The following is an 18,238-nucleotide window of genomic DNA, read 5'->3' on the forward strand; positions in this document are numbered from 1 at the left end:
ATCAATCGTTGGATATGAACAGTTCTGACAAATGGCATGTTGATGGTTTAGACCATCTCTCAATACACCAATCCTTGACGTCAAAGACCTTCAACTACATGTGTAGGTTACACACGTATGAGTGGAGGGATGATTGCCTGTATACGAACGCTGCTTTGCAGTTTTTTTAGTTGACATTAGAAATGAAAAGCAGTGGCGGTCCTAGCACATTTGGTGCCCCGGGCGAGTTTTTCACTCCCCCCCCCCCCGGGACGAAGAAATCCAGTGCCGCCTCTACCCCGCCGGCCGCACCAACAAAGTACACGGAATGAATGGCACGAACACAATTGCAATACCGTGTTTTGGCCAAACACACTAATTGCAGAAAATGCGCCCCCTCTCTGCGGAAAATGCCGCCCCTATCGTCATAGCAACCCCTGGCGGCTGCCCGGTTGGCCCGTGCCTTAAACCGCCCCTGATAAAAAGAATCTTCATTAGCATGCAATATCAATGTTTCCAAATTATCCATAGTTTAAGAGAAACATTTCAATACATTTCATTAAGTCAAATTGTTTTCAAATGTTTATATCCCCCGGATAATCAGTGCCTAAAATGATCAGGAACTAGTTTACATGATGCGACTGCCCGAAGCATCATCTTATGCTGGGTACACACTAAAAGATTTTTGAAATGTGAGAGACCACAAACATGAGGACAAATAAATCCTAGATGTAACTGTTTTGCTCCTATAGTGTGTGGTGTTTGTCCTCGGGGTTCCCCCCACACATCAGGATTTCTGATCGTAAATATTCAACACTATTCGCGATTGGGGCGGCTCCGACGTTCTTCCGAGCAAGTTCGGTCACTGAACACACCTCGGGAAAATCTGATCAAATAATCTGTAGATAAATCGGGACATTACCTAGGATTATCGGGACATACCTAGGATTGTCGGAAGAGGGAAATCGGCCCAAAATCAGCCCGATTATCTTGTGGTGTGTGCCCAGCATTACTTAGTTTCCCAACATGTGGCATTCTTTACAAACGACTAATAGTAGAAGGTCTTGAAATTAGTCTCTATTTGTAGACTCTGGCACCACCTATTGGCTACAACCATCCACTGCTACTCAACACAAAATCAAACGTTACTACTGTACATTGAGTAGAAACATAAGGTAGACTTTATTTTGATGGTGTTCAAAACCTATATAAGGTCTGTCATTACAAAACAGGTTCCCCACACAGTTGTATGTCACAGAGATTGGAATGGTACACTCTGACAGAAAAGGCATCAGAAAGACTGGGACCTACAATAGAGAACAGACACGATAAAGCAGACAATCCCCTCATACATACTGTACACATGCGCACGCACACACACTAACTCCATCCAGCCATGTTTTATCTGCAAAACCAGACAATCTGTCACCACCTAGTTTAAAAACCAAGATCTTTGTCTAACAATACTCGGAAAAAAATATATGGCTCATTTGTACTCATTTCTTTATCAATCAATTATATATTCAGACTGAAAAAATATGGAATTAAATCTGTGCCCATTTTGTCGTTCATTTGTCTAAAGTCTGTCATTTCAATACTTACTGTAAATAGTCTTCTGGCTGCAGATCTGCAGGTGTCACAACAGCTAGAACATTAAGCTTCATGTATTCAGATAGAAATATCAAACATCCGAACAACACAAGATCTCATGATAGTGACATTCACAAAGGTCTCATTTGGGAAATATGAACACCCTGGGCTCTCTAGCCACCCCCTCTCCCCCACCTCTTAAAGTTTTCACCCCTGTGTGTTGGCAGCAGTGAGGAAAGCACATACAAAATAGACAACATCTTCAAATAGCCATTGAGCTTCTCTAAGTGCAGCACAATCAGAAACGTTATTTTCAAGTCATTATCCCCCCCTGCAACTCCCGTATTTGTATACAATGAATATCACAAAAAATTCTCAGTTAGGAAACTAAATGTGAAAGGATAAATCTTTGATCAGACAAAAAATGTTTACCAATATACTGTGGCCACACTGTAACATCCAAAAATAGTCTTAAGTTGAAATATATGTTTCCTGCCATAGAATTGCTGGCATTGAAGTAGATTTATATAGATTTAACATACTGATGAGGTTTCTCTTTTTTTCTCTTTTTGCTATTATCTTTCCTCCATCTCTCCCCCCCCCCCCTTCCTGACAGTCTCAAACCATTAAGGAGTAGAAAATGCAGTCCTGTGTCATTTGGCCTCTGTGACGCTCTCCTCGGTCTCCATGGCGACGGCGAGGCCTTCGAGCTCTGCAGCAATGGTGGCCGTGGTGCTCTTCTCTTTGTCGTCACCGTGATTGTTGTTGTTGCTGTTGTTGTTGTGGGCATTGAGGAGGCCGTGGCTGTTGTTTTGGACCAACACAGAGTTGCTGAGCCGCAGCTCATCCAGCTTCTTCCACAACTCCTCCCTCTCCTGCTCCTTCTTCTTCTCCCTGGAGGTCAGAGAGGCCATCTCGTTTGAACTAGTTTGTGTGATGAAGATTCTAACTCTACACACAGGTATTACCTAAACTTTGTTTTGCCAAGTAAGCACCTCATAAGTGCTCCTTCTGAGTTGAGCCCATTTGGACAGAGTTACAGAAGTGTGGAAGCACAGTGACACCATTTACATTTTAGTCATTTAGCAGACGCTCTTATCCAGAGTGACTTACAGTACGTGAAGTGCCTTGCCAAAGGACACATCATTTGGACCGGGAATCGAACCGTCAACATTCTGATTAATAGCCCGATTCCCTAACCGCTCAGCCATCTGACTCCAGCTGACACCAGCTGCAGCTAGGGGGCACTCACTCACCGTTGCCTGTCTGATTTGTAGGAGGCCGTCAGCTCGTCAAACAGTGTGCTGTTCATCTCCATCAATGTCTTCAGCACGTTGTACACCAGGGCTACAATTGTCCTGGAGGAAGGGAAACATATATACATCATACTGGCATTATGACCCTGTCCATGGACACAGAGTGGACAGCATCAACAGCTTTCAGAGGACAGTGAACACGATGTTGCAGATATCTCTAGTTGGCACCACCTATATTCTCTCTCATATATTTTTTTGTTTATTCATTATTTCCCCCCCCCCCCCCCTTAGATTTTTTTTTGCACTACATAGACAATGTCGGTGTCAAAATGTGAGTCCCGTCCCGATTCCGTATTCGCTCGAACGTTCCGTTTGACAGTTCAGGCCTAATTTAATTTTTTGTGGAGAAAAGTGAGGCATTTCCCCAGAAATTGTACCCTCTCTAGGAATATGGACTCAACTTGAGTCTAACTTCTGCTTTGCACAGCTTCCGGGCACATTCATCACTTCTTGTGATTCCTGCAACTGTGTCCTTTCCCAGCACTTTGTCTTTGAGATACTGTTGTTCCACTGTCAAGATAATGCACCCATGAATAGATGAAGTTGCACTTAAGATATGTTGATCTTTCTGCTGCACTGTACTAGGCACTACTGTAATCAAAATGTTATTGTTACACTATAGTTGAGGAATTGAGATAGTGTTATGGCACTGTAATATTATTTTTGTTCGCCGCACCTTTTAGCTGACATGTGGTTAGTTTGCATTGTGGCTTGAAAATACAGACCATTCTTTGACTCTGAATTACTGTAGAACTATGCACTTTGGATGAAACCATCAGCACAGATGTTTCTAAACTCCTGCACAGTAGGGTTTTGGTATGTGGCACTAAAGTGATGAACCAGTCAGGAGAGGTGAGAATCAGCTGTAGTGACATGGTGTCAGAGGGTGATGAGGTGAAGGCTGTATGCCATACGTACGGATTCCAGTGTTCTTTGGAGATTCTGTACAGGCTGCCAAACATAGTTGGCAGAATCTTGTGGATGTTCTCCTCAATCAGACTGAGGATGTACTCGTTATTCCAGAAGTAGAGAGCTCGCTCAGCTACCTGAAAGAAACACAGAGTTGCCGTCTCTCCAGATACAGCCCTTCTCCGTTCCTCAGGACAGGGATGCATGTCAGGTGGAACATCCACTTTGAGGCAAACACACTTTCAAAAGGAAAAGGAGATTAAGTTGTTGTGTGTGTGTGCACTTTCACATGTACCTGGAAGTGGGGATTGGCCACACACTTGGAGATCTGCTTGAATAGAGGTTCCTGGATCTTCTTAAACTGTGTGGGCTCAATTACATCCAAGATCTCTTCGATTTCACCCAGGTACATTACCTAGACAGATGGACACAACACATAGGACCATCAATACAAAGATCTGCTAGGTGGGACATCATTGGCATGGAAGAGGGGTTATTACAGACTGGTTTAGCATGGGATAGGGATTATTACAGACTGGTTTGGCATGGGAGAGGGGTTATTAGAGACTGGTTTAGCATGGAAGAGGGGCTATTACAGACATACCTCCTTCTGGCTACAGGTTTTGGGCCAAAACTTCAACAGCCCACGAATCACCTGCGAACACAAAAGAGAACCTTAAAAAAGGATAATTCGGTCTCTTATGTTTGACTTTTACGATCAGAAGACTTAGGGAACTTAGTCTGTATGACCAGGATCCTTTTTTTCTATATGGATGCTACAGCATTAAGTGCTTTCTGTATCCTCTCAAAGTGACCGTTCTATAGACAGCACATCACGCTCTAAGCTTACCGGCTCAGTGAGGGTAGGATCCTTCTCCAGGAACTGGACCACACAGTAGGCCAGCTAACAGGAACATGGGATAGAGAGAGGGCTTTAGGTGAACAGAAGGTATTATATGAAACAAACTGTACATATCAAATGGGGCCTGCAAGGACTTTATTCACATCAGAATCAGAAAGGGTCTTACATACCAAACATGTTGATGTCACAGCCACTAGGTGGCTGTACAATCCAATCCAAAACAAAATATGGACCCCAAGAAATGTATAAATTTCTATGAGTATATAGATGGTTAGGCCCTGTCCTGCAGCGTTATCAGGTGAGCGCTGGGACAGTTACCTGGGCGTGGAACAGGGCCAGTCCTTTAGCGGTGTGCATGGGGATGAGCACCTTCATCAGGAACTGCTTGTGCTCTGCCTTCAGCGGCAGCGCAAACCCGTTGATGATGCTGCGGACAGAAGCAGAAGTGAACTCGACACCATGACCGGGGGACAACAGCAACACCCTGGAGAGGATACTCGTAGGACAGGACGGTGCTCAGTGGGGGAGGAGCAGAACGTCGGGTTCGCGCCAGGAGGGGTATAAAAAAATTATGTAAATAGTTTAACTGTTCTTTGTGAATGGATTGAGTAACCGAATCAACGGACCCTTTGTGGATACATGTGGTGTCCACATTCTTTCTGTCTCTAAGCGTCCCAGTCCTTTAATACATCTGTGTATGTTTACTGAGATTTCAACAAAAGTGTAGTCGCTAGCGTCATCCTAGCCTTCATCACCCTTTTGTCACTTTACACTAAAGCAGACAATACAAACAAATACCCTAGCAGTTTAGAGCGGGAGAGTCAATTTTCCCCTTTCCACAGCCCAAAATCCAAGAGTAAAACAGTGTGGTATGCCCCATTCTCAGCTGAATATCTTAAAGATCAACAAACATACTTTTGTCTGTTTCAACATACTGTGTTGCTATTGTACTCTCTCTGAAGCCCTACGCTAGCTAGCTATTAGATGTGAGATTACACTCACAAAACTGGATGTCAAATGTATGGTTACTATTTACTTGTACGATTAGGCCTACTTCTAATATCTTAATAGTAGCTAGCTTTTAGAGCTACTATTCCCAACTAACTAAACAAACCGCGGTAAAGTTAAAGGTCATGTTGCAGGGTTAATTTTCCAACAAATTTGCGCCATTTGCTTGTTGGTAATAAACATTTAAACTGTGATCCATTGTATTTTATTTGATGTTGTTGGGTGTCACAAAATCGAATATAATACAAAATATAGCTGCAAGCAGCAATGAGGTGGCCAAGCAGTCAAATGACCCAGAAAACATTTTAGACATCCTCAGAACAGGGTTACGAGTGCATGCAGCAAGTTTGGTGTGAATCCATCAAAGATTTGCTGAGATACGACCCAACTTCCTGTTTGGTGGCTTAGCTAAACATTTTGATTGGCTGTACCGGGCAAACGGTTTCGAAAATCTAAAAACCATGTGATAGCTTTTGTGAGGCTTGGTCTGAAGATAATCTGTGGTGAAGATTGGACAACATTTGTAGGAGGAGTTTTTTTTTCAGTAATTCAAAATGGCGGCCGCATCAATTCGGCTGTTATCACAAGTTATCATGTGTCACACACGGGATGTCTCAAGATATCATGAGACAAAGGAATCACTTGATAAAGGCAAAAAAATCAACTGTTATTGGCCAAAACGCATTTTTGCTTCCTGCGGCCACGCCCAATGGTCACATTACATCAAATTGTTTGGACATCCTCAGAAGAGGGTTCCGAGTCGAAATACCAAGTTTGGTGTTGATATCTCATAGAGTTGCTGAAATATGACCCAACTTTCTGTTTGGTTGCTTTGTTGCCGATTTTGATTGGCTGTACTGGACAAACGGTTTTGAAAATCAGAAAACTTTCGATACCTTAAGTGAGGGTTGCTCTGATGATGATGTGTAGGAGGAGTAGCGGAAAAATGTGTTTCCTTAAAATTCAAAATGGCAGAAAATCTAATAATATAACCTGAAATTGACGCCATATGGTGTGTTGAACTCATCTTGATCCAGGGAATCCAACGGTACCTCATTTTTGAAAATCGGTCATCCAGTTCAAAAGTTACGTGTGTAAACGCAAGTCCAACTTTGACCTGTTGGTAGGGCTTGAGTGCTCCAATTGGAGACATGATACTTGGTGGAAATAATGAAGGGACTGTGCCAAATTTCACAACTTTTTACATTACATTTACATTACATTTATTCATTCAAAGCAGACGCTTTTATCCAAAGCAACTTCCAAGAGAGAGCTTTACAAAAGTGCATAGGTCACTGATCATAACAATGAGATAGCCCCAAACATTGCAGGTAGCCAAAACATGAAGCATACATTGTGAAAAACCAAATAGCCTAAGTGCCAAAGGCAAGAACCATAAGAGCATATAGTAAAACAAGTTGCAACTAGTGATAAACAATTCAACTGTTTGAATTGTTTATCACTTGTATTATTGTTTTTATTGATTTTATGTAAAGCACCTTGAGCTACAATTCTTGTATGAAATGTGCTATATAAAGAAAGTCTTACTTACTTACTTACTTACTAGAGAGGGTACAATTTCTGGGGAAATTGTAGGGTGTGCTTGCTTGCATCGGTTGCAAATGGGTCCCTTTATTAACTGTAATTTTTACAACTGATATTTTTGTATATTTTATATAAAATTGACTACTTATTATTTATGAAGATTGCATAGATTTAAAAGCATAGCCTACATTTGTTGCTGCTCATGTACAATTAAAAATACAAAAAGTGTAGAATGTCCCTGTACTTCCTGTAAGTCGCTCTGGATAAGGGTATCTGCTAAATGACTAAATGTAAATGTAGAATGAATCTAACCTATATGACTTATACTTAACCTTAAGTTTTTCCCTTCTAGTGATATTTTCAAGCATTTAGCCCACTCATATTTCATCCATTCATTAAGAACCCCCTTTGAAACAAGCTGAACCCCCTTGAAACAAGCTATTTTAAGTAACAACGTTGTCACCGGCAGTATTAGATGGAATCACGATTGAAACAGTACCATCTGCTAACTGAAAATATGCCCCCAAAAACGTAAATAAGGTTGACATTTATTTAGGGGAAAATCGCTCATTCAAAAAAAAGCTCACTAGTAGCGATCATTGTCAGTAACAACCATAGACTTATTATATAGGTAACAACTCAAAATGCGATGTAGCCCTGTGTGGAGAAGCTGACCCCGGTAAATTGTACTAGACTACTGCTGTGTTCGTCTGGGTGGTAGTGATTGCGTTGCTTGAATTCGATGTAACGTTCCGTTTCCGGTTTAGGCTGATTTTTTTCATGAACAGATTGACAAAGTTTAGGCTGTGGCAATGAAGTTCAGGTTAGTAGTCAGATAGTTTCACCAATTGAAAGACTTTTGATTTAAGTAAGGGGAGTGCCGAACATGCTCTGTCGACTTCCTAAACAGCTGTGGAGTTATTTTTCTTTCTAGTGTCTTGCGTACAGCGTTGCAGTGAGCTACACTGGTTCGAAACCACAGGTAATGATAATTTCACCAACAAATCGTTTACTTGTAATCTAATGTTATAATAAATCCTACAACAAAAAATTTATTTGTGAGGAATGTTTATTTAAAGGACCCATGACATGAAAACTTCCCTTTAAGAGGTTATTTAACATTAATATGAGTTCCACTAGTCTGCCTTTGGTCCCCCAGTGGCTAGAAATTTTGATAGGTGTAAACCAAGCCCTGGGTATTCTTCTCCGCCTTTGAGAAAATTAAAGCTCAAACGCTCGGTTTTGAAAATGCTATCCTTGTGACGTCAGAAGGAGGAAGGTTACCTCCCCTTTCTCTGGCCTGCCCATGAGAATCTGGCAATGCAAGTGCAATATCGTTTTTTCTCGAGAGACATCTTGGCTTGCAAACGAACGAAGCATAACAGTTGCTCAGTGTTTGTATGTACAAATGAAAACAAAAGTCTTTTTTTAGTTCCTTCATCCGAGCCTCTGAAGAACCAGTGTCTTAATTTTATTTTCTCTGGAAATGCGCCGGCACAACTTCCCAAAGTTTTGTATGTCTGCGCCAAACATTTCAGCCACAACTGTCTCAACTTGGGCCAATACAAAGCTGGACTTCCTGACCATCTAAAATTAAATTCTGGATCAGTACCAACTCTCCTTGGTGCGGCCACAAACCTCGGATAAGTAGTCAACTAACGCTCATTTTGTTGCTTTACTGTATATGGTTACCTAGCTTGCTACTCTTCATCATGTCAGAATGTCACCTTCAGAATGTGGCTGTAAAATTATCTCTGCAGCTAACAGCTAACCGCTCAGTTACTGTCGCTAACAGTAGCGGCGGTTAGAACCGAAACTGTACTGTACTGTAACGAGTGGTACGTGCCAGTGGAGTGAGTGGTACATGACAGCAGCTAGTGGTACGTGCCATTGCCTCCACTGGTACGTGACAGTAGCTAGTGGTACATGCCAGTGCCTCCACTGGCACGTGACAGTGGCTAGTGGTACATGCCAGTGCCTATACTGGCACATGACAGTTACTGTTCTGTTGATAGTGGTACGCAAGTGTCTCATGGCAGTTGCATTGGGTGTCTTGCAGCTTTAGTTTACTGTTGTGTAACTGCCCCACGGCCATTTTAGAATAAGAGAACAGCATATAAACTTTTATTTTTGAAATATAAGTTAAACTGTTCGTGCTAACAGACTCCAAACCATACTTTTGATGTCTCACTACAAGCTCACCATACGAAGTAGTCTATTTAGACATTATGTTGCATATAGTGTAAGTGTGACTGTAATGTAAAGCAGACTTGTACACACGTAATGAATTAGTAAAAAATTATTTTACTCAGAGTAACTGAATTTAAGCGTGCACATGAGCCACCGTTGTAGACTCTCCTACGTCTCTAATGCACATCGTTGTGTTATCAGCGCCTCCTAGTGGCGTATATAATTAATTGTAATAACTGAAGTCAACATATAGGTAGGCTACATTTGCATTTCCCCCTCCCTGAGTCACCACCTTACCGCGGTGGAGGGGTTTGCGTGTCCTAATGATCCTGGAAGCTATTTTGTCAGGGGTTTTATGCCCCTGGTAGGGTCACCCAGGGCAAACAGGTTCCAGGTGAAAGACCAGACAAGGCGTGGCTCAAAAAACCATGAAGAAACACAACAATAGTTCCCAGTTGCCCTTGCCCGGACGTGGGTCACCGGGGGCCCCCCCTGGAGCCAGGCCCGGGGGTGGGGCCTGATGGCGAACGCCTGGTGGCCGGGCCTTTTCCCATAGGACCCGGCCGGGCTCAGCCCGAAGAAGCAACGTGGGACCCCCTTCCAGTGGGCTCACCATCCGCAGGAGGGGTCATGGGGGTCGGGTGCAGTGTGAGACGGGCGGCGGCCGAAGGCGTGGGCCTTGGCGGTCCAATCCTCGGCTGCAGAAGCTAGCTCTAGGGACGTGGAACGTCACCTCGCTGGCGGGAAAGGAGCCTGAGCTGGTGCGCGAGGTAGAGAGGTTCCGGCTAGATATAGTCACCTCGACGCATAGCATCGGCTCCTTGAGAGGGGCTGGACTCTCTTCCACTCTGGAGTTGCTCTTGGTGAGAGGCGTCGAGCTGGGGTGGGAATACTTGTTTCCCGTTGGTTCGGCGCCTGTATGTTGGGGTTCACCCCGGTGGACGAGAGGGTAGCCTCCCTCCGCCTTCGGGTGGGGGGACGGGTCCTCACTGTTGTTTGTGCTAACGCACCAAACGGCAGCTCAGAGCACCCACCCTTTTTGGAGTCTCTGGGGGGGGTGCTGGAAAGCGCTCCTCCAGGAGATGCCCTCGTCCTCCTGGGAGACTTCAATGCTCATGTGGGCAACGACAGTGAGACCTGGAGGGGCGTGATTGGGAGGAACGGCCTCCCCGATCTGAACCTGAGCGGTGTTTTGTTGTAGGACTTTTGTGCTAGACACGGCTTGTCCATACCGAACGCCATGTTCAAGCATAAGGGTGTCCATATGTGCACTTGGCACCAGGACACCCGAGGTGTCAGTGCGATGATCGACTTTGTAGGTCGTGTCGTCGGACCTGAGACCGAATGTCTTGGACACTCGGGTGAGGAGAGGGGCGGAGCCGTCAACTGATCACCACCTGGTGGTGAGTTGGCTACGATGGTGGGGGAGGACGCCGGTCAGGCCTGGCCGGCCCAAAGGTAATGTGAGTGTCTGCTGGGAACGGCTGGCAGAATCTCCTGGGACGACGACGACATTGAGTCTGAATGGGCCATGTTCCGGGCCTCCATTGTTGTGGCGGCCAACCGGAGCTGGGGCTGCAAGGTGGTCGGTGCATGTCGCGGCGGTAACCCTTGAACCCGGTGGTGGACGCCGGAGGTGAGGGATGCCGTCAAGCTGAAGAAGGAGGCCTATCAGACTTTATTGGCTGGTAGGACTCCAGAGGCAGCTGATGTGTACCGGCAGGCCAAGCGGAATTCGGCTTTGGCGGTCGCGGAGGCAAAAATCCGGGCGTGGGAGGAGTTCGGCGAGGCCATGGAGAACGACTTCCGAACGGCTTTTAGAAAAGGTTCTGGACCACCATCCGGCGACTCAGGAGGGGCAAGCAGTGCACTGTCAACGCTGTATATGGTGGGGATGGTGCGCTGCTGACTTCGACGGGGGACGTCCTGGATCAGTGGAAGGAATCCTTTGAAGACCTCCTTAATTCCACCAACACGCTTTCCGACATGGAAGCAGAGTCTGGGGACGTCGGGGGGGGGGGGGGGCCCTTCTATCTCTGGGGCTGAGGTCGCCGAGGTGGTTAAAAAGCTCCGCGGTGGCAGGGCCCCTGGGGTGGATGAGGTCCGCCCGGAGTTCCTTAAGGCACTGGATGTTGTAGGGCTGCCTTGGTTGACTCGACTCGGGGACAGTGCCTCTGGACTGGCAGACCGGGGGTGGTGGTTCCCCTCTTTAAAAATGGGGACCGGAGGGTGTGCTACTCCTCAGCGTCACTGGGAAACCTCGGATTCAGGAGGAGCAATGTGGTTTTCGTCCTGGCCGTGGAACTGTGGACCAGCTCTACAGCCTCGGCAGGGTCCTGGAGGGTGAATGGGAGTTCGCCCAACCAGTCTACACATGTTTTGTGGATTTTGGAAAAGGCGTTCGACCGGGTCCCTCGGGGTCTCATGTGGGGGGTGCTCCGGGAGTACGGGATACCGGATTCCCTGATCGGGGCTGTCCGGTCGGGAGGGGCTCAGAGTAAAACCGCTGCTCCTCCGCGTCGAGAGGAGCCAGTTGAGGTGGCTCGGGCATCTGATCAGGATGCCTCCTGGACGCCTCCCTGGTGAGGTGTTCTGGGCACGTCCCACTGGGAAGAGGCCCCGGGGAAGACCCAGGACACGCTGGAGGGACTATGTCTCTCGGCTGGCCTGGGAACACCTCGGGGTCCCCCAGGAAGAGCTGGTGGAACTGGCCGGGGAGAGGGAAGTCTGGGCCTCCCTGCTTAGGTTGCTGCCCCCCCGACCCGACCCCCGGACAAGCGGAAGATGATGGATGGATGGAAGAAAATCTTGCTAGCTGACATGTCCAAAAACCGTTTAAATTGACAGTTTTTCATAAGTAATCATATACTTTTTGTACATTATAATGAAGTTTACAAAACATCAAAAATCTCAATTTTGACAGAAAACGATTTTCGATCTTTTATGGCTTATAGCCAACAATTAGCGGCCGCGACATCCACAGGTTTCCACAGGCCGCCACACATATTTAAAAAATAAAAGTTTATAGCCTGTTCTCCTATTCTTAAATGGCCGCGGGGCAGTTACATGACAGTAAACAAAAGCTGCAAGAGACCCAATGCAACTGCCACGAGACACTTGCGTACCACTATCAACAGAACAGTAACTGTCATGTGCCAGTAGAGGCACTGGCACGTACCACTAGCCACTGTCACGTACCAGTGGAGGCGCTGGCATGTACCACTAACTACTGTCACGTACCAGTGTAGGCGCTGGCATGTACCACTATCCACTGGCACGTACCACTCGCTACAGTACAGTACAGTTTCGATTCTAACCGCCTCTCGTCGCTAATGTAAAGGTAGATAGCATCAAGTATGTGTGTGAATACACACACTGTAACACGAGTGTTGTACACTTCTTTGTTATTTGGATAACCGTTCTGCTGTTGGTGTTTCATGGCGTGCGATATCCGCCTTTCCCCTCATTGAAATGACTATGGGTGTGCACCTCTGCAAACCAGGGTGATAAGATGAGAATGGGCAAATTCGAGGCATCTTACAGCAACAGGGCTACGAGCCATTGCGATATATCCACTGTAAACATTAGCGTATGGTGCCGCCTCTCTCCTCCTCATTAGCATTTAAAGCAACAGACACCGAAACAGCTCGTTCTGAGGAAAGCTCATTGTGGGACTGCTCGTAGTGGCTGTAATTCTGCACCAAGGCTGAATTTCGGGAAAGAGACTTAGATACAGTATTAGGGGACCATTAAGGCCTATATAAAGGCATCCAAAAACAGCATGTCATGGGATCTTTAAATAGAACTACCGTATTTCTTTGATTAAACGCCGCAGCGTTTATTACACAATGATCATTTTTGGTGCAGCGTTATTTCGAGGGCGGCGTTAATTTGAGGGCGGCGTTTAATTAGTAAGAGAGATTTAGTGAATTGTAGCTGCAGTGCGGCCATAGAAAAACAAAGAATAGATAAGGAGGTCAAACACAAAGCCTAGTGTAAAATTGAAACCGCGCGTGTCTACATTGTGTAGAAATCTGAAGCAGCATGCCGAAACGTTCTTACACTTTAGCTTTCAAACAGAGAGCTGTGCAGAAAGCACTCACCAGCAGCAACATATCTGTAGCACGCGAACTTGGGGTTGATGGAAGGCAAATTTGCGAGTGGTGAAGTAAAAGCATAAAAAAAACAGCATGTCATGTGACCTTTAACAATTGAAAACAGATGCATAGACCGCTGTAGTATGTGTTGCCCGGGCAACAGAGGCTAATGTCATGATGCTAATGCTTCAGTGAAATAGTAGACTACTGTTTCCGAAAGTAGATGTACTTCCTTCAGCTTATATTCGACATTACACTTCAGAATTGTGTTTCATATCACAAAGTAAAATGAGTAAATAGTTATCACCCTGGCCTCTTTGCTTGTGGAGTTTCTGCAGCTGCCTTGCAGTAAAGCTATAGTTAGCCTAGTCATCTCCCAGAAGTTAAGGAGCTGCTAAACGAATGTTCTGCTACAGGTAGTCACGCGTGTTTTTGTGACGTTAGTAATGTCAGTGACTGTGGCTAGCAAGTTAGCCACCGTTAGCTTCACTTGTCGCCACAAAAACGTAATTTCAACTTAAACCAGGCAACGGAACGTAAATAAAAATACAAGCAACGCAATCGCTACCAAGACGAACCCTTTGACAACGACGTTGTCTATGTAGTCCAAATATTAGGGATCCTTAGGGGTGTGAAAAGAAACAATAACTAGAAAGTGCATTTCCTGCAGAAAATGTGTTGGAATGCTGTACCATTTGTATTTTTTGTAATATTAGTATTTTTTGTATTTTTATGATGTAAATTACTGCAACTTATATTTTATTTGACATGTTATTGTATAGTTTATTTTAATTCTAATTCCACTTAGTATTGCTAGTTATGTACCCTTAGTATAGTTAGTCCTCATATTTAAAGTTTAGATTCCTATATGTTTATTGTTTGCACCTTCCTGCCAAAACAAATTCCTTGTCTATGCAAACTTTCATGGTGAATAAAACCCATTCTGATTCTGAAAGCTGACATTTTGTAAAAATTGCAGAACATACAGAAATGAGAAAATACCAGTTAGCTGAAAGCTAAAATGAATTAAAAAAATGTGTGAGTCACACAAAAGAGGCAGTATGGAAGCTGAACTGCATCATCTAACAATGCTAAGAGCTGAAATACAATGCGGGAGAAGCTGAAAGCTGAACTGTTAAACTGTAGAAGTAGTAGAATATTCGTTTTAGTAGTTGAAATTATAGTTGGGATAGTAATAGCAGTAGCAGATACAGTAGTATCAGTGGCGTAGTAGAATAAAACAGTTCCATTAGCAATAGTAGTAAAAGAGATATTAGCAGCATCTGCGGAATTAGTAGTTGTAGTAGTGACATAAGATATAGCAGCAGGTGCAGTAGTAGTGGCAGCACGAGTTGCATCAGTAGTGGTAGTAGTTGTGTAGTAGTGCTCTTAGTCTTTTAATGAAATGAGTTGACTGAATAGCTCCGTCTTGTGACTCCACTAATAAGCTAATACCAATCACCTGTGTGAGAGACTGAGTGGTGCGTGTCTGTGTGGTTGCCACGATGATGGCGCAGCTGTGATCGCTAACAAGCTGGGCAGAGAGAATAACATACATTTACCTAGCACCACACCTCAAACAAGTTAACCTAGACGCAAAACTATACGTCCAATCCAAAAAATAAGGATATTTTCCGAGATCCAAGACTCTGCCGAAACCAGAGATATCCTTAATACGTCTGTGCGGTCAGAAATACGACTACCGGCAGTTTCAAAAACGTGTACCTTCTGCTTTCTCTGAGAAATTTGTCACCAGATTTGCATTGGTCTCTATGGGGCGAGACTTTGTCTCACTCTCGTGGGGCTCTGAACAAATGTGTAAGTCTGTTGGATTCCAGAGACAACTGTCTACGACCAGCACAAATTTAGCTATATTTTGATCCAAAATTGAAGCATGAAGAGTGAAAATTGTGGTAATGCTGACGAACTAGAAAGATTTTGAAGCTCCTCTCAACTGTAGCGTTTCACGCCTGGGACACACTGGCTGCGAAGCGCCTGGACGCGCCGTGCAGCGTCACGATCGGCTACGACTGAGCAAAAGCTGTTCACACCAGATGCGCATTTCTCCGCGACGGTCATCAAGCCTTTCAGCTACTCTGAACTTTCCTTTTTCACTGACATGGTACATAAACATGGCATAGGCTATATTTGGGTAACGTGTTATTCCAACGGCCGCCCCAACAGCATCCCAACATTGATCCTTCTCTACGTTGTCCTTGTAAAATTGGTGGTGGGGGTCATACAACTACCTTTCAACTTAGAGAAATAATTTAATGTTGTCCATCTCCTTGAATTTCTCGCTGATTTTCAAAATCGACTTGGGGGTTCTCTCTCGGTAGACTATGTCTGCTTGCGTGTGTGTTGTGTGCAATGCGTGACAACTCGTTTCTCTCAAACAAACAAAACAACTACGAGCATGATGGGTCAACAGATCAATCCATTTATTTTCATTCGTTTTTATCAGGGTAACCACATGGAACGGCCGTTCGTTACCAACATTGTGCAGTTAGGTTTTTATATAGAGTTAATATTGTACGTAGGCCTCCAAAGTAATATAACAAAAATAATGATAAAGTCTACAACTTTACAAATGTTCACCGTGCTCTACAATTAATGTAGTAAAATATTAACATGTTTTTGTATTCAAAAATATCAACTAATATGGTGTATTCTATCATCCTGCAGCCGATTTCGCAAGCGTCTTGCGAAAAAATTCGACCAGCTGCCGAAACGATCGCTGCAGATCGCAGGCAATCGCGGAGCTTCGCAGCCCTTCGCAGCCAGTGTGGTCGGTCCCATTTGATAACATGGGCGCCGAAAGAAAAAAGGCGGCGCTTCCAGGCGCTTCGCAGCAGATCGCAGGTAGTGTGTCCCAGGCGTCAGTCAGCACTCTAGGCTCTCACATACACACCCATGTAAATCTCAGAAACGGTTTGAAAAACTCACGAAACATAATCAGTGAATAAATAGTTTAGGGTTTTGTCAACATTTTAAAGTTTAAATGGTGGCTGTAGCTGAAAGATTGAGGAAGAAGAAGGATTTGAAAGTTGAAGAAGTTTAACCTTTTAAGGAGTGAGTTCTAAATATTACCGACGCTTCCACCAGAGTGAGTTTATTTTTCCAAAACGGAAGCTAGCTAGCTTTAGTTAGCTTCCGTTACCTAGCAACCTAGCATAATACTCGTAGCAATGCTACTACCTGCTAGTATTACTTGTTAGCCTCCTAATTGTAAATTTTGAAGCCATACTATAGCGTTTGTCATGTAGTTTTTGTCTATCGGAAAATAGTCAGTTGGAATGTTCAGAATCACACGTGACGGTACTCTGTGGGGCCCGCTTTCGAAGGATCACATATGTGTGACGCTACTCCTTAACGGGTTAAGAGGATTGAGAGGATTTGGGGAAAAAACTCAATTGGAAAACCATGTAAAAATATTATGAATATTGATTTATATTAATTCAAGCATAAGGGGTACAAAGCTTAAAAGCCTAAAATGGCTGAATTTTTTTATAGCAGAAGGGTTTTACTACCTGAATATTTGAAAGAGCTGAAAGGTGTCAAGGAAAAAATTGAGGAATATGAAGAAGTTGAATAAAGATTCAAAGAACAAAACTTGGAATGCTGAAGCAGCATTCCAACAATAAATACACAGTTAGGTCCATAAATATTTGGACATTGACACAATTTTCATAATTTTGGCTCTGTATACCACCACAATGGATTTGAAATGAAACAATCAAGATGTGCTTTAAGTGCAGACTTTCAGCTTTAATTTCAGGGTATTTACATCCAAATCAGGTGAACGGTGTAGGAATTACAACACATTTGATATGTGGCCCCCCCCTTTTTAAGGGACCAAAAGTAATTGGACAATTGGCTGCTCAGCTGTTCCATGGCCAGGTGTATGTTATTCCCTCATGGGAGTTCGTTATTTCATTGACAAGGAGCAGATAAAAGGTCTAGAGTTCATTTCAAGTATGGTATTTGTGTTTGGAATCTGTTGCTGTCAACTCTCAATATGAAGTCCAAAGAGCTGTCACCATCAGTGAAGCAAGCCATCGTTAGGCTGTAAAATCAAAACAAACCTATCAGAGAGATAGCAAAAACATTAGGTGTGGCCAAATCAACTGTTTGGTACATTCTTAAAAAGAAAGAACGCACTGGTGAGCTCAGCAACACCAAAAGACCCGGAAGACCACGGAAAACAACTGTGGTGGATGACAGAAGAATTCTTTCCCTGGTGAAGAAAAACCCCTTCACAACAGTTGGCCAGATCAAGAACACTCTCCAGGAGGTAGGCGTATCTGTGTCAAAGTCAACAATTAAGAGAAGACTTCACCCGAGTAAATACAGAGGGTTCACCACAAGATGTAAACCATTGGTGAGTCTCAAAAACAGGAAGACCAGATTAGAGTTTGCCAAAAAACATCTAAAAGAGCCTGTACAGTTCTGGAACAACATCCTATGGACAGATGAGACCAAGATCAACTTGTACCAGAATGATGGGAAGAGAAGAGTATGGAGAAGGGAAGGAACTGCTCATGATCCAAAGCATACCACCTCATCAGTGAAGCATGGTGGAGGTAGTGTTATGGCGTGGGCATGTATGGCTGCCAATGGAACTGGTTCCCTTGTATTTATCGATGATGTGACTGCTGACAAAAGCAGTAGGATGAATTCTGAAGTGTTTCGGGCAATATTATCTGCTCAGATTCAGCCAAATGCTTCAGAACTCATAGGAC

The 18,238-nt window shown here is 44.2% G+C and overlaps 1 protein-coding gene across 1 annotated transcript in view; it reads right to left on the reverse strand.

Moving 5' to 3' along the window:
* Nucleotides 1-1,137: 1,137 nt before the first annotated feature.
* The window catches only part of ppp2r5a (protein phosphatase 2, regulatory subunit B', alpha isoform), a 91,661-nt gene continuing 74,560 nt past the window's right edge, over nucleotides 1,138-18,238 (reverse strand). Inside the window, exons 7-13 of the mRNA XM_067242438.1 lie at nucleotides 4,975-5,083; nucleotides 4,645-4,698; nucleotides 4,399-4,449; nucleotides 4,090-4,209; nucleotides 3,804-3,931; nucleotides 2,826-2,927; nucleotides 1,138-2,463 (exon numbers count right to left, since the gene is read on the reverse strand). Of these exons, the coding sequence (XP_067098539.1) occupies nucleotides 2,223-2,463; nucleotides 2,826-2,927; nucleotides 3,804-3,931; nucleotides 4,090-4,209; nucleotides 4,399-4,449; nucleotides 4,645-4,698; nucleotides 4,975-5,083 (805 nt within the window). The 3' untranslated portion in view covers nucleotides 1,138-2,222. The remainder of the gene's footprint in view (nucleotides 2,464-2,825; nucleotides 2,928-3,803; nucleotides 3,932-4,089; nucleotides 4,210-4,398; nucleotides 4,450-4,644; nucleotides 4,699-4,974; nucleotides 5,084-18,238) is intronic.

The sequence above is a fragment of the Osmerus mordax genome, chromosome 8 (assembly GCF_038355195.1).
Source record: "Osmerus mordax isolate fOsmMor3 chromosome 8, fOsmMor3.pri, whole genome shotgun sequence".
NCBI classification, from domain to species: Eukaryota; Metazoa; Chordata; class Actinopteri; order Osmeriformes; family Osmeridae; genus Osmerus; species Osmerus mordax.